At 43.5% G+C, this 14993-nt stretch overlaps 1 protein-coding gene across 2 annotated transcripts in view; it reads right to left on the minus strand.

Annotated features, from left to right (window-relative positions):
* Positions 1–5496: 5496 nt before the first annotated feature.
* The window catches only part of NPHP1 (nephrocystin 1), a 41297-nt gene continuing 31800 nt past the window's right edge, over positions 5497–14993 (minus strand). For both annotated transcript variants that reach the window (XM_079968661.1, XM_079968662.1), the window contains exons 16-20: positions 14572–14671; positions 13602–13714; positions 8371–8444; positions 7111–7155; positions 5497–5971 (exon numbers count right to left, since the gene is read on the minus strand). In XM_079968661.1, coding sequence (XP_079824787.1) covers positions 5693–5971; positions 7111–7155; positions 8371–8444; positions 13602–13714; positions 14572–14671 — 611 coding nt within the window. In that variant the 3' untranslated portion in view covers positions 5497–5692. The remainder of the gene's footprint in view (positions 5972–7110; positions 7156–8370; positions 8445–13601; positions 13715–14571; positions 14672–14993) is intronic.

Raw genomic sequence — 14993 nt, forward strand, 5'->3', positions numbered from 1 at the left:
CTCATGTAGCAGCCCCTCAAAGGCATAAGCGTCTAAGTCACTGCCCCCTAGAGGGTGTGGGAGGGAAGAAGACAAGCAGAGGTGAGCAGAAGAAGAAGACAGAAAGAGCTGTTTCCACATCAAGTTCAGTGTTGCTGTTCTGAGATTCGTTCAAGGGCATTCAGGCTGATATGACGGCTACGGCAACTGGCTGCGGACTGCCTCTGGATCCGTTCATCCACTGCATAAGGAAAGCACTCAGCCTGCCTACATAGCCCTTCCCTACACTTTGGAGCAAAAGTTAACAGGGGAAGTGATTTGTACTGCATTTGAGCACAGCATTTCCGACTGTTGCCAGAAAGAATGGGAATGGGAGGGGGACTGCATCAGTTATAGATGGGGAAGCGTTCTGTCCAATAAGCATGGCACACACAAGTGTGCTTCTTCCATCCTTCCTGGAGGGTGGGGCACACCAGCCCAATGGAGGGTTTCCTGAAGAATGGAATAACTGATCTGGCCCTCTGTCTCCTTGCATCTGCTCCTAGAGCAAACCAACACCAGCAAATGAACAAACCAACACCAGCAAAACGTCTAACTACTGTAGAAGGCATCAGAATACGAGAAGCCCTGCTGGAGTAACCCCTGAATCTATCCAGCTGGGTATTCTGCCCCCATGCTAGCCACCCAAATGCCACAAATCAGACAGAAAGGTACCAGTCACCCTCCCAGCTAGACTGATGACTGGGAGCGGCCACCAAGACCACATAACACCGGTCTTGAAAGACCTACATTGGCTCCCAGTACGATTCTGAGCGCAATTCAAAGTGTTGGTGCTGACCTTTAAAGCCCTAGAGCCTCAGTCCTGTATACCTGAAGGAGCGTCTCCACCCTAATCGTTCAGCCCAGACACTGAGGTCCAGCGCTGAGGGCCTTCTGGCGGTTCCCTCGCTGCGAGAAGCCAAGTTACAGAAAACCAGGCAAAGGGCCTTCTTGGTGGTGGCACCTTCCCTGTGGAACGCCCTCCCATCAGATGTCAAAGAAATAAACAACCATCTGCTGTTTAGAAGACATGTGAAGGCAGCCCTGTTTAGGGAGGTTTTAATGACTGATGTTTTAATGTATTTTTAATCTTTTGTTGGAGGCCGCCCAGAGTGACTGAGGAAACCCAGCCAGATGGGTGGGGTATAAATAATAAATTACTACTACTACTGCTACTACTACTACTACTACTACTACTACTACTACTACCCATGGCAATTACCACTCAGCAAGCATTATTCCAAGCAGTGACAAAAACAGCAAAGACTACAGTGAATGGGGTTTATAGTCCTTGAGAGTTGTATCCAACTATGCTATATTCATAGGAGACCCACTGAAATTAATGAACCTAAGTGTGGGGTTGGCTGCAAAACACACACACACACGGTATATATATGGTATATAAAGGTAAAGGGTAAAGGGACCCCTAACAGTCAGTTCCAGTTACGGACAACTCTGGGGTTACGGCGCTCATCTCGCTTTATTGGCTGAGGGAGCCGGTGTACAGCTTCCGGGTCATGTGGCCAGCATGACTAAGCCGCTTCTGGCGAACCAGAGCAGCGCACAGAAACGCCGATTACCTTCCTACCAGAGCGGTACCTATTTATCTACTTGCACTTTGACGTGCTTTTGAACTGCTAGGTTGGCAGGAGCAGGGACTGAGCAATGGGAGCTCACCCCGTTGCGGGGATTCGAACCGCTGACCTTCTGATCGGCAAGTCCTTGGCTCTGTGGTTTAACCCACAGCACCACCCGTGTCCCTGGGAAGTCTATATAAGATGATTAATGTATGTAAAACATAAAATGGGAAATGTGTAATGTGTACCTATTTATCTACTTGCACTTTGACGTGCTTTCGAACTGCAAGATTGGCAGGAGCAGGGACCGAACAACGGGAGCTCACCCCGTCGCGGGGATTCGAACTGCTGACCTTCTGATCGGCAAGCCCTAGGCTCTGTGGTTTAGACCACAGCGCCACCTGCGTCCCTTAGGATACATGGTATATATTTTTTATTAAAAAAAATAAGGAGAATGGAGTGTCAGCACCTCCTCTGATTGTCTCCTTTCCAGGCCAACAGGTTCAGCTCCTTATTTACTACTGCAATGAGTGGTGACAGCCCATGGCCAGACAACAATAACAATACAGGTATTTAAAATTTGGCTGCACCTGTCCTTTAAACAATTATATTTTTCTCATGAAGTTTTGTTGTTTTAAACATGCTGTGGCCCATCACTTTGGGTATCCTTTTTCTAAGGAAGAGAACACATGTTTTTCTTTTATTACACCCATCAGGCATGAGCACTGAACGAGTATCCATTTTGCTTTGTGTACCAGAGACTAAAAGCTCTTGTTGTAGATCAGGCATAGGCAAACTCCAGCCTTCCAGATGTTTGGGACTACAGTTCCCATCATCCCTAGCTAACAGGACCAGTGGTCAGGGGTGATGGGAATTGTAGTCCCAAACATTTGGAGGGCCGGAGTTTGTCTATGCCTGTTGTAGATCCAAATGCACACCCAGAATATTCAGTGAGCGCATGTGCTCCCCCCCCCCCCACTCTCCACCCCCAAACTAATAGGGAAATTTATAGCCTTGAGGACTGTAATCCTATCCACGCAAGCTCTACACACCCTGGTGTGGAAAGAGGAAGACATATATTTAACGTTTGGGGTTGAGTCAAGCCTTTCATTAACATAACAGCACCGCATTTTCTAAACAATTTAAGGGCACTGACGTGCCTTTCTGAAGAACTCCATTGTCTTGTTGTTAATTGACTGGGAACACATCCAACAAAAAGACTTATTGCTGGTTGGCCCTGCTGAACTAGTTTCGTCTCCGCTTAGGTGCCATGGTCAGATTCCTGTCTTGGGCTCATTTAGGAAGCATCTAAAAATAATTGGATTGTGAATTATCAGCCCAATCTCCATGCCCCTTGGAAGGTTCAAGCCTCACTCATTTCAGTGAGGTCAGTGCCAAGACAATATCCGGGGAGCTCTTTCTAAGGCAGCTCACATTGTAAGGTACAGGCACACACACACCACTTTTGTGGGGGTTACCTTCTGGACCCGTGTGCGCATAAATCTTGTAAAGTGGGGAGCACTCTCTTAGCACCCTTTAAACACCTTCTCTGCCACACTCTCTTCAACCCACACCAAAAATTGTTGTCGTTTAGTCGTGTCCGACTCTTCGTGACCCCATGGACCAGAGCACACCAGGCACTCCTGTCTTCCACTGCCTCCTACAGTTTGGTCAAACTCATGCTGGTAGCTTCAAGAACACTGTCCAACCATCTCGTCCTCTGTCGTCCCCTTCTCCTTGTGCCCTCCATCTTTCCCAACATCAGGGTCTTTTCCAGGGAGTCTTCTCTTCTCATGAGGTGGCCAAAGTATTGGAGCCTCAGCTTCACGATCTGTCCTTCCAGTGAGCACTCAGGGCTGATCCAAAAATATCCACAACTAGAACTGAAGCTCTGTGGTTGGCAGGAGGCTGGAGGATGCAGGCGAAAGCAGCTGCTGAATTTTCCCCGCACATCAGTTGTTGGGGAGAGGCTGAGCAGTGTAAATCAGGGGTCGGCAACCTAAGGCCCATGGGCCACAAGCGGCCCATAGGGGTCGTTTAACCGGCCCATGGACCCCCACAGCCCACTCAGGGACCCCTGCCGTCCGATCAGTCAGCTCCCATGCGCTGCGCTAAACCGGCGTGGAGCAGACAGGGGACCGCCTTCCGCTATGCTGACCGGCTTCCCATTGGCTGCACGAAGGTCCTGCAACCAACAGGAAGCTATGCACGCCTCCCTGCCGGAAATAGCGTTTGCACATGCGTGCGTACACAATCCAGCCCACTGTGGCGTCTGCAGGACCATGAACCGGCCCAAGCCACAATTATTATTATTATATTATTATTATTATTATTATTATTATTATTATTATTATTATTAAATTAATTTATTATTTATACCCCGCCCATCTGGCTGAGTTTCCCCAGCCACTCTGGGCGGCTCCCAATTGAGAGTTAAAAACAATACAGCATTAAATATTAAAAACTTCCCTAAACAGGGCTGCCTTCAGATGAAGGGAGGGCGTTCCACAGGGCGGGCGCCACTACCAAGAAGGCCCTCTGTCTGGTTCCCTGTAACCTCACTTCTCACAGTGAGGGAACCGCCAGAAGGCCCTCGGCGCTGGACCTCAGTGTCTGGGTAGAACAATGGGGGTGGAGACGCTCCTTCAGGTATAGAGGACCGAGGCCGTTTAGGGCTTTAAAGGTCAGCACCAACACTTTGAATTGTGCTCAGAAACTTTGCCAACCCCTGGTGTAAACAAAGCCCTGCTGCGCCTCCTCTTTCGGGGCTCCCTCCGCCTTGACATCCTCTTCAAGCTCTGGGGAGGGTCTCCTCGTGAGCCACAAAGACTCTCCAGCTCTCTCCGACCATTTCTGGGTTTGAAATGAATTATTTCCTGGTGCCACGCGTAAATGCAAGTCAATCGCACATAAATAAGGGAGGGGAGTCACACGCCTGTATAAATCTCTTACCCCAGTCTGAAAAGCTGTCCCGGCATTTCTATTCACATTGGTGAAGTTGTATGTTTGACGACACCAAAAAAGGGATCACAGGATCGTAGAGTTGGAAGGGATCCCAAGGGTCATCTCGTCCAACCCCCTGCAAGCAGGAATCTTTTGCTCAACACGGGGATCAAGCCCACAACCCTGAGATTAAGAGTCTCGTGCTCTTACCAATGGATCTATCCCAGAATTGATCAAGTTAGTACACCCCAGATAGAGAACTCATGTGCAGCAACTGTATTTCTTAGCCATGTTTGTTCCTAGCAGGATAAACCAACAATAGCAGGAATATCAATTGTGGGATACTGGAGCATGACAGGATTCCACACACTGCTTCCATTCACATACATTCCCTGGTAGCATCACAGGGTTAGAAATCAACTGGTCCATTATCTTCTGTCCGATGCTCAGCTCAGAGCCACGGTAAAGATTCCATAAGGTGACTGCATATTGAAAACTTGGTAAATGCTGACATTTGCCAGTAACTCTTACGCAATTTTGAAGGGCAGTGGGAAATTTCAGTACATTTCAAGAATAACCATGAGGCCTTGGCAGGTGGCCAAATATCATATTCAGTTCCACCAGTTACTAGTAAATGCTGGCATGATGTTCACCCAGCTGTGTTGGTATATGTTCAAAGCAAGACTCATGATAGAATCGATGCTTACATTTACATCAAGATGAAATGGGTCCGGGTTTTTTCAGATTTACAAGTTAGAATTTTATGACATTTTCTGCTTTTCTTGTAAAATATCAAAGATTAGTAGTAACATTCCGCAAGTAAGTACAATACAGCAACATTTGCTGTTACACAAACTCCAGAACGAACAATAGGATTCATTGTCCTGAGGAAACCCAGTAAAAAACTATACAGAAAAGTTTTATCAAAGTTAAAAACATATATGTTTACAGACTTTATTTTTTCTTTTAAAAAACCACCAAAGTAATCAAAGTCAACATATCTGAATACAAAAAGGTAGAATACTAATACATTGTATTTATAAAAATGATATACAAATATAAAACTATGACTTTTTTGGCCAGAACATCAATTATGTTTAATTGATTTGCGTTGGCATGGCGATTGGAAGAGGTCCATTCATACTAAAGTCCATTCATACTAAAGGATTATTCTTCCTAGCCTCTCCAAGGAAATCATATGCTATTTCTGCGACATCAAAGGCTTTGTGAAGGCCTTCTGATGACAGCAGAGAGGACAGAGCGCCATCCCTTTCTCGGTTTTTCTTCAAGAAGTCGGCAATCATCCGCCAGCGAGTGCCTTCAGATTCTTCTTCTGCCCACTTGTACTCTGGGAGGAACACAGACTGGAGAAGGGGGAAGACAGAATCGTGGTACACCAGGACGAATACAGACTTCAAAAATTCCCGATCTCTCTAAAGAGGAGGAGGAAATAAATGAAACGTGTTACTCTTCCTTAAATTAGATTCATTTTCTTGCGCTGGAATTGCCACGAGTCACCTCATGTTGATGCAGCCTTGTCTGTCTCCCTCCCCCACCAATCACGTTGTAACTGCTGCAAGTAAGACAGATAGATTTATAAAAGCCATCAGTAAAATGGAAAACCAATTCTTTAAAGCACCAGCAAAGCCAACTAAAAACAGCTAAACAGAGAGAGATAAATGGGTGCTCCTTAAACCCAGACTTCAGATAAGCTGTTGTGATGTCAAAATGGTTCACCTTGAACCCTCACCGCGCTGCAACAGTTGACAGCTGCTGCATGCAAATTTGCTCCTTCAATTTTAAACTGAGGCTCTAGGGTTGATAGATGCATCAGATTTGGATGGCCAGCTTGATCTCACCTTGTGCCCTAGCCACTAAGAAACAAACTCAGGCTTGGGCCACAACTACTGCCCTATCCTGTGCACAGCAGACAGAGTTGGGCAGCAACACTTTGCTTGGCACAAAATCCAATGAGAAAGATCCTTTGTTGTTGTTGTTGTTGTTGTTGTTGTTTAGTCGTTTAGTCGTGTCCGACTCTTCGTGACCCCATGGACCAGAGCACGCCAGGCCCTCCTGTCTTCCACTGCCTCCCACAGTTTGGTCAAACTCATGCTGGTAGCTTTGAGAACACTGTCCAAACATCTTGTCCTCTATTGTCCCCTTCTCCTTGTGCCCTCCATCTTTCCCAACATCAGGGTCTTTTCCAGGGAGTCTTCTCTTCTCATGCGGTGGCCAAAGTACTGGAGCCTCAGCTTCAGGATCTGTCCTTCCAGTGAGCACTCAGGGCTGATTTCCATCAGAATGGATAGGTTTGATCTTCTGGCAGTCCATGGGACTCTCAAGAGTCTCCTCCAGCACCATAATTCAAAAGCATCAATTCTTCGGCGATCAGCCTTCTTTATGGTCCAGCTCTCACTTCCATACATCACTACTGAGAAAACCATAGCTTTAACTATACAGACCTTTGCTGGCAAGGTGATTTCTCTGTTTTTTAGGATGCTGTCTAGGTTCAATATATAATTATGCATAAAACCTATTTTGTGTGCAGAAGAAAGTGATTTTATTTCCTTACCTTCTCAGATCTCTTCAGCGTGCTTTCCTTCTCTGCCCAGGCACTCTAAATGAATGAATGAATGAATAACTCTAAGGCTCTGCACAAAGTTTTGAGACACTTCGTATGCAAACAAAGAGTGGCGGAATAAAAGGATTGTGGAGAGAGATGCACATGAGAAAATCATTATGAATCACAACCGCTCAGAGATGGAAGGTATGCCTTGTAGCTGCCTTTGCGACTTTCCTTTGAAAATCTCCAAGGAAGGAGGAGAATAGGTGGTTTCTGCCCAACTGAACGCTTCTCAAAGTGGAGGGGGGTGTTGAGGGTGATTTTCAATGTATAACCCAAGTCAAAGTTGGGGGCAGGTTAAACCCAATTGGTTGGATTCAAACTCAATTATCCTTCAAGCAAACCCAGTGAAATGCATGGGATTTGCATTAGACATGACAAAGTTATGTCCCACTGATTCCAGTGGTTCTTCTGCTGTAAGGATAATAGAGTCTGAATCAAACCTTTGGCATCATATAGAAAGCCTCCTTCTATCAATAGTAGAGGGTTGATCCAGTAGCGGCTTCTCAGTAGCAGAAGAAGCCATTTTTGTTGACTTCCCCTCCCTCTGTGGCCCCAAAATCTTTCTAGAAGATTTTCCAGCCCTCTAAAGCAGATTTTGGGAGAGTGCTGGAAGTTGTAGGGCGAAGACGGGAATCAGCAGAAGTGACCTCCCTTTCGCCCAGCAGCAGCAAAGTCTGGATCTAAGCCATTTATCCTTTTCTTTTTGGTTATTCTAATGCGGGGACCAGGCTGGAGACCCCTTTTCTAACACATTTTAAAAAATATATATCTGAATGCCACTAAATCTGTTCCCTTAATCTGTTTCCTGCCCCCATGAAGCTAAACAGGATCTGGCCTTCTAGCTTTTCCCCAGAGGATTTGTAATCATGTTAGATGACCAGAGATGTTGGCAGAAATCACTCCTTCCATTATGACTGTAGGAAAGTCAAACTTCTCGGATTTTTTCTTTCAACACACCACCACACCCTTTTGCTGCATTCCAGCCCTTCCTAAGCCACCTCTTTCCAAAGAGTTTGGGCATTTCACTTCTATTTCTGTTTGCTTTGCTTTCAGCACATTATTGACCTAAGCTTAGCATCGTCAGAGCAGCTGTTTAAAACAACAGTGGGATCGAGGTGTGCAAAAGCGTTCAATCCTCCCATGCCGGAAAGAAAGAGGCTTTCAAAGCTGTCCTTTTGGATTAGTGATGCAATACGTTTCACGCACCCTGAGCGCATCCATGAGATCAGGCTGCTCCATGAGTTTGGGGAAAGTTGCCAAAACTGGATTGCCAATCAAATCTGCAAAGGAGATTGAAAAGGTGTTTGTTATTTGGGAAAGCTTTAGCAGCATTTTATGCGAGGAAGAAACAATTCACGGGAGAATGTGAATGGCAGCTTTGGCCTTTCACGATTCTGAACATCCACTGAAGACAGTTTTTAAAACACACACACACACAAATGCTGGCTAGAATGTGGAGAAACAGGGAGAATGTGGTTGAGCTGCCCACAAAAATAATATCCTGGGGGGGGGGGGGAGAATAGCCAAAGCAGTATTTTAAATCACAAAGACTGGATTACCTGTAGGGTGGAAAAAAAGTCACAGAACCAAGAAATTACACAAAACAAAAGAAATTGCCATGAAAATCCCTGAAATGAGAAGTAACAAAAATAAAAAAAATTAACCTAGAATTAAACAAAGACTTAACGAGATGCTGGCTACAAAACTCGTTTCACTGAACTAATCAGTTTCCTCAGAAGGAAATAAAGAAATTATAGACCTAAATGATTTTGAAGTGATATCAAACAAACTCAAGAGCAGGGCTGAAATGCTTCCTTGAGTTTACAAAAAAGGTATGAAAACCTCAATGACAAGTTTTAAACACAGCCCTATTTAAGAGAACAAAGCAGTAGTAATAAGAAATTGAGGACTCGGTTGTAAAAACTCTAGTATTGCCTTTACAAAAAGGTTTTAAGAAGAACTTAAAAAGGAATATGAGATAAGCTGTTTAGGTTTCAAACAAACTCAAAAAACAGGGCAGAAACTCAAAAACAGGGCTGAAGCGCTCCTGACTGCTGATGTTAAAGACTGATATAGGGTGTTTCCAATCACAGGTTTTTATACTGTAAGGTGAAATTTTTGTTAAAGGGACAGACCATCTAGTTCAAAAATAGGGCGGGGTTGCTAAGGTTTGTAAGGAATAACAAGAATAATATTAAATAGAGTTGTAAGAAATTATAAGAAGGAACTAAAGTCAATATAAGAACTGAGACCTGATGGAATTTTGTGGATTACCTGTAGCGGCAGAACGCACTTCTACAATATTTAATTTACACTATAAGCTTCTGCAAAGAGCCATGTTTTATTTATGGCAGCCTGTAAGTTCTATGGTCATGAGTAGAGTTCATTGTTTGTATGTATGTATGTATGTATGTATGTATGTATGTGTGTGTGTATGAAAATTTATTTAGGTTGCTTGCTTCTAAAAATCCCCTAAGTATGATATGAGGACAATAGCCATGCGCTCTTGTATCATTCCTGTGTCTGGTAGAAACAAGTGGGATGGGTTACCATTTTTGAATGTTGTGGGGGGGGGGGTTAAGAGTGACATGTATCAATTCTATGTACATCTCCCCTTCCTGAGATACAAAAGAGTTTTTTATTCAAAAACTTACACTCCTGTACAAAATGTAAAGCTGTGAACTGGCTGGCCCCCATATTGTGAACTGGCCCTCCAACACTGGCAGTTGAAAGGTTAAAGTGGGTCAGAATCATTGCAAATAACAGCCATGTAAAAGCATTCAGTTCATTTTCAAATGCTGGTTTCCACTTGTATGTGCGTCATAAAAAATTTTAAGTTGAAGTAGCTTTAATCTGTTTTAGTATTTTAACTTGTGTGTGTTTTAAAGCATGCTTGAGATTTTTTCTAGCTTTTATTGTTTTATTACTTTGTAAACCACTTGGAGGGTTGTTGTTTTTTTACAATCCATCAGTATATAAATTATATGAAATAAATAAATACACTTCTGAGTTCGGCATGATGTGTGTGTGCACGGTCACGCAAATATCAGATGCTCCTAAAACGGTTGTTGCCTATACCAGATGCTGTGAGCTACACAATATGTGGTATAAACTAGGAAAGAGTGCAAATATTGTCCAGAGCTTTTAAGCAGGCATTTTAAGTTGCTGGTTTTCTACGCAAAGGTTCCAACCGCAGGAAATTTACACTTCAGAACTGCAACCAATTAGGTATTTTACACTTCCAAGCACTGACAAAGAACCAGACAGGATGGGACCAATCTCTGCTCATCCATGAATTTGATGGATTTTCTAAAACCAGTTTTCAGAAAGCATTTTCTCAGAGTCTTGTTTCCCCACCAGACACTGATCCACCACTTCCTTTCGTTCAGGCAAGACACCTTCTCCACCAAAACCTGGCTGTCGCTGTGTGAGGAGTTCAGTGCGCATTCCAGAAGTCACCAAATCCTGTCATAAACCCAGACTGATTTCCACCCCAACACCTAGCACTCCTTTGTCACAACATAGGTGACACTGGCACAGCAAGTAGTATGCATGTTACAATAGGAAGAATGGAGTCGTGTAAGATGCAAAAGTGCAAAAACACAACTCTGGAGGAAGCCTGTTCTCCCTGAGCAGAAACAAACATGTTTCTTTGACAAACAGGAGGTAGGTTAAGGAGGGAAAATAAATGTTTTTGAGGTAGGCCATGCATTCCCTTGTCTCAGGACTTTTAACTACACCTTTCTTAACGGGTTGAATTATAAAAAGCAAAAAAAATAATTAGTTCCACATTATTCTTTAAATGAGGACTCCTGTTAAGATTTAAAACATGAAGTTTACACAATACCTTTTTAAAAAAAACAGGGAAAGATCAAGGCACAATCAGAAATCTATACCATGATCACATGATTCCATGGAAGATGCACTGCTATTTTCCAGTGGAAACACTTGTTATAGCTGCATCCTTAATTCACTTCACTAGAAATGTATTTGTAAGACATAAGCATAGGAAAATGTCTGGGAATTGTCAGGGACATGTTGACTTAATGTGCAGGGATGTGCTTTAACTGCTGCTGACAGAACAATGTCATTCCCATGCTGTATAAATATACCCAGACTGGCTGAGAAACACTGGCCACGTTCATGCATGATACTCAGCGAAACCATGGCCAAGCATGAACACACGAGGATACAGGTATTCACACGAAGAATTATGGCTCTTTGTTCTCCTAGCCCAGCCGCTGCCACATTTCTTGGTTTGGTTTAGTGCTATGTCTGAACCTAGGCTTGTGGTTTGTCACACACCAGAAAACCACAAGATTTAGGCAAGGTTTTTTTTAAAAAAAAAATAATCATTTTTATTAACTGGCCAATCACATCAAATTAAATCACATCATATAAATTCCGAATTACAAAGCCGAATTTTTAAATTTTGTTGGGGGAACCCATACTTCAAGATCCAAAGGGGAATTCAGATCATCTTCTTATTACTGCGTTAATGTCCAAATCAGTCCCAATCAGTCCAAACAAAGTTCATAATTCTATCCAGTCTTATCTTGGTGTTGCCACATCATATCTTGTTCGTATAATTTCTCTTTTTCCTTTACGATCTCTTCTGTTAGTCTCCTTAAGCCGATAGCAAGTGTAATAATCCTGTGTGGATTTCCCGTTCCTCCACTAAGTCCAGATGGTTTCCATATATCTCCTTCGTAGATAACATCACTTTATCCATCGTAAATTTTGGCATTTGTCGCTCTTAAGTCCCACCGAGGAGTTGATTCACGATATGTAAACTATTTCTCTCTTTCTCCTCCCAGACCCAAGAGCTCCCACAATGCCTCACAAAATGGCGAACGGCATTTTTTCCTGACTGCGTCACTCCAAAACTCTTAGCTTTCCAGCTTCATCTTGAAACATTGCTTTGGATCGAAAGTTTATCTCCACACAGCCTTAAATCCACAGCTTAAGTCCTTGATTTCTGACTCATTAGGGAGGGGGATTCTTGTTAAATCACATAAAAAGGTAGAGGCAGGTTTTTCCCCCCCCTCCCCCCTCAGTCATTACCGTATCTTGACGTTCTTCTCGTATTTTGTTGTTGTCTTGTTATCAGAGATCTCTTCTGTCAGCAGTATTTACTCCCCTTTTTCCTTGATGTATGTGCAATTAATCATGTCCAAATTATTTCTTTTAAAGATCATTGCAACCAGCGGCGCGAATCGGGGACGGCGTCGAGGAGTGCCAAAAATCCCACAGGAGGGCTTTGTGCCTAGTGCCCCCACCCCCACAAATTCGGGGGTGGTATAGGGCACAGCAGGCAAGGGCCGTCCCCCCCATAATCCTGGGGGGGTTAAGGAGGCTAATTACCCCCATCATAGCCTCCAAATTACCTCGTGTGGGTCGGAGAGATGTTATTGTCAGCCATCTTCCGATGCGCCACCTAGTGGCCCCCAAGATTTAGGCAAGGTTTGTTCTTGGCTTACCGTTCAGATTGCCTGGAGTGTGACAAACCACAAGCCAAACCATGTGTGACATAACACTAAGCCAAACCAGGGCCCAGCCCAGAGTAGCGTGTTAACCAGAGGAGCAAAGTGACTGCAGTTTTTATGACAAGTACCTGCACACTTAGCCACAGTTTGGCTTATAATCACATCCACAACTGAGCCACTGTAGTGCCCTTGTACCTGAAGCATTTTTAGGAGAGTGACAGAGAGAACACAGATTCTAGCTGAACACGTAACCCCTGCTAATTTTTGGATTTGTTGCAAACAAACTGCAGTGCCGGGTAGGGCATTTTTGCAATAACTACCTCTGCTCTTGGGACGCGGGTGGCGCTGTGGGTTAAACCACAGAGCAAGGACTTGCTGATCAGAAGGTTGGCGGTTCGAACCCCCACGATGGGGTGAGCTCCCATTGCTCGGTCCCAGCTCCTGCCAACCTAGCAGTTCGAAAGCATGTCAAAGTGCAAGTAGATAAATAGGTACCGCTCCAGTGGGAAGGTAAACAGCATTTCCGTGTGCTGCTCTGGTTCACCAGAAGCGGCTTAGTCATGCTGGCCACATGACCCGGAAGCTGTACGCCGGCTCCCTCGGCCAATAAAGCGAGATGAGCGCCGCAACCCCAGAGTCAGCCACGATTAGACCTAATGGTCAGGGGTCCCTTTACCTTTACCTTTTACCTCTGCTCTTAATGAAGAGCGCAGGGTTGAGGGCCACTTCCTTAACTGTTTCAGAGTTCCTGAGAATGCATTCATTTACATGAACTGCTGGACCAGGGGGGTTTTGGAGGGGGTGGCACTGGTGGAACAGACTATGCCAAACTGAAGTTGGCCCTCTCCTGCTTTACAAAAGAAGAAATTACTTGACACCTCTCTCACACACATGGCAAGCACAGAAAGCAGCTGCTGCTTTTTCGACCCAAACATTACCAGACTTCCTTACCTGCATTTTGCATGTTTGGTCTGTCCCGGAGGAGCACATCACCAAGAATCTGACGATAAAATAATAAAAGATGTATATAGCTCATGCTGCCAATTAATACTTCTGGTAGCAGACTGTTGTTGTTTTTTAAAAAAAGCAAATAAAAACAAAGTTGTCAGTAAAAATTACTCCTGAAATATTTTAGCACATCTTAACATGCAAGATTTCTGAATGCAGTAGTATTAAGATGGACTTTATTCTGACCAACTGTGAACTACCGCTTTAATCTTCTTGGATATTAAGCAATTCACACATTAAATTGCAGTTTTGTGACTCAAGCCCTAACCACCATATTCTCTGTTTCTAGGGTATATTACACAACATACTAAAAGGTCCAACACTTTAAGGGGCATTAATTTTACCTTCTATACTTTTTTCTTTTGTGTAAAATTAATTTGGGTCAACTCCTATGTTCCTAGGCAGGCACCATTAAGTAAAAAAATAATCAGATTTCTATTTTCAAATTTTCTTTGAAGAGGCATTTCCTATTCTCTCCCATCGGGACAGGGTGGAGGGAAGATATCCTTGCATTTTCTAAAGAAACATTAAAATCTGCAAACTGGGGGCACTTTTCCTTTGATTGAAATGTTTCCATATTGCACTATGTTACTTCAAACTACAATTTACTATCTCCTCTTTTATTTCACCATTTGGGATACACTGTTCTTTCTCCTCCGGTGCCTTGCATTAGATAGTTGACATGCAATAGTATTTAGAAAGGCTGGCAGCTGAAATGCATTAAGTCTTTAATATTTGATAGTTGATAGAAGCCTGTCACATTCATAACAGAGCTTTACTGCAAGTTTGGACCTAATTTTTTAAAATTATACAGCAAAAACACTTGTTTCATGTATGAGAGAAAGCTACACCTCAACAAAAGCTACACAACAATGTAAGCATCATAAGAAAACTGCAAACTTTGCTCACTTACTTCAATATTGCTCTAGAGTTGGTGCTTAATGACCTCAGTTTCACTAGAAGTTGAGGCTGCTTCCTCAGTGTTATCATGTTATGGAAAACACTGCCACTGGCTTTAGTAAAAAGATATAAAGCAGAGAATCAAACATTATCAGTACTTGGGTTACTTTTAAATGTTCTCAAATACGTAATTCATTCATTCTGCTTCCAGCACTTTTTCCATCTGTTTATCTCTACCTGTTCTCATTCTGATCTCTGTGGCTCACTTTAATGAGTAGGACCAAATCAGAAACATTAAGTCATACTTTCACCCTCCCCTTTGCAGTTAAAATTCTAATTATTTCAACACCCATCACACTTCTTCCTTAAAAAAAAAAGTCTTAAAACCCTCCTTTTCCTCTTTGGCTTAGACAGCCATGTTTCCATCTGGCAGTC

Source organism: Podarcis cretensis (assembly GCF_951804945.1).
Source record: "Podarcis cretensis genome assembly, chromosome: 3".
Classification (NCBI taxonomy): Eukaryota; Metazoa; Chordata; class Lepidosauria; order Squamata; family Lacertidae; genus Podarcis; species Podarcis cretensis.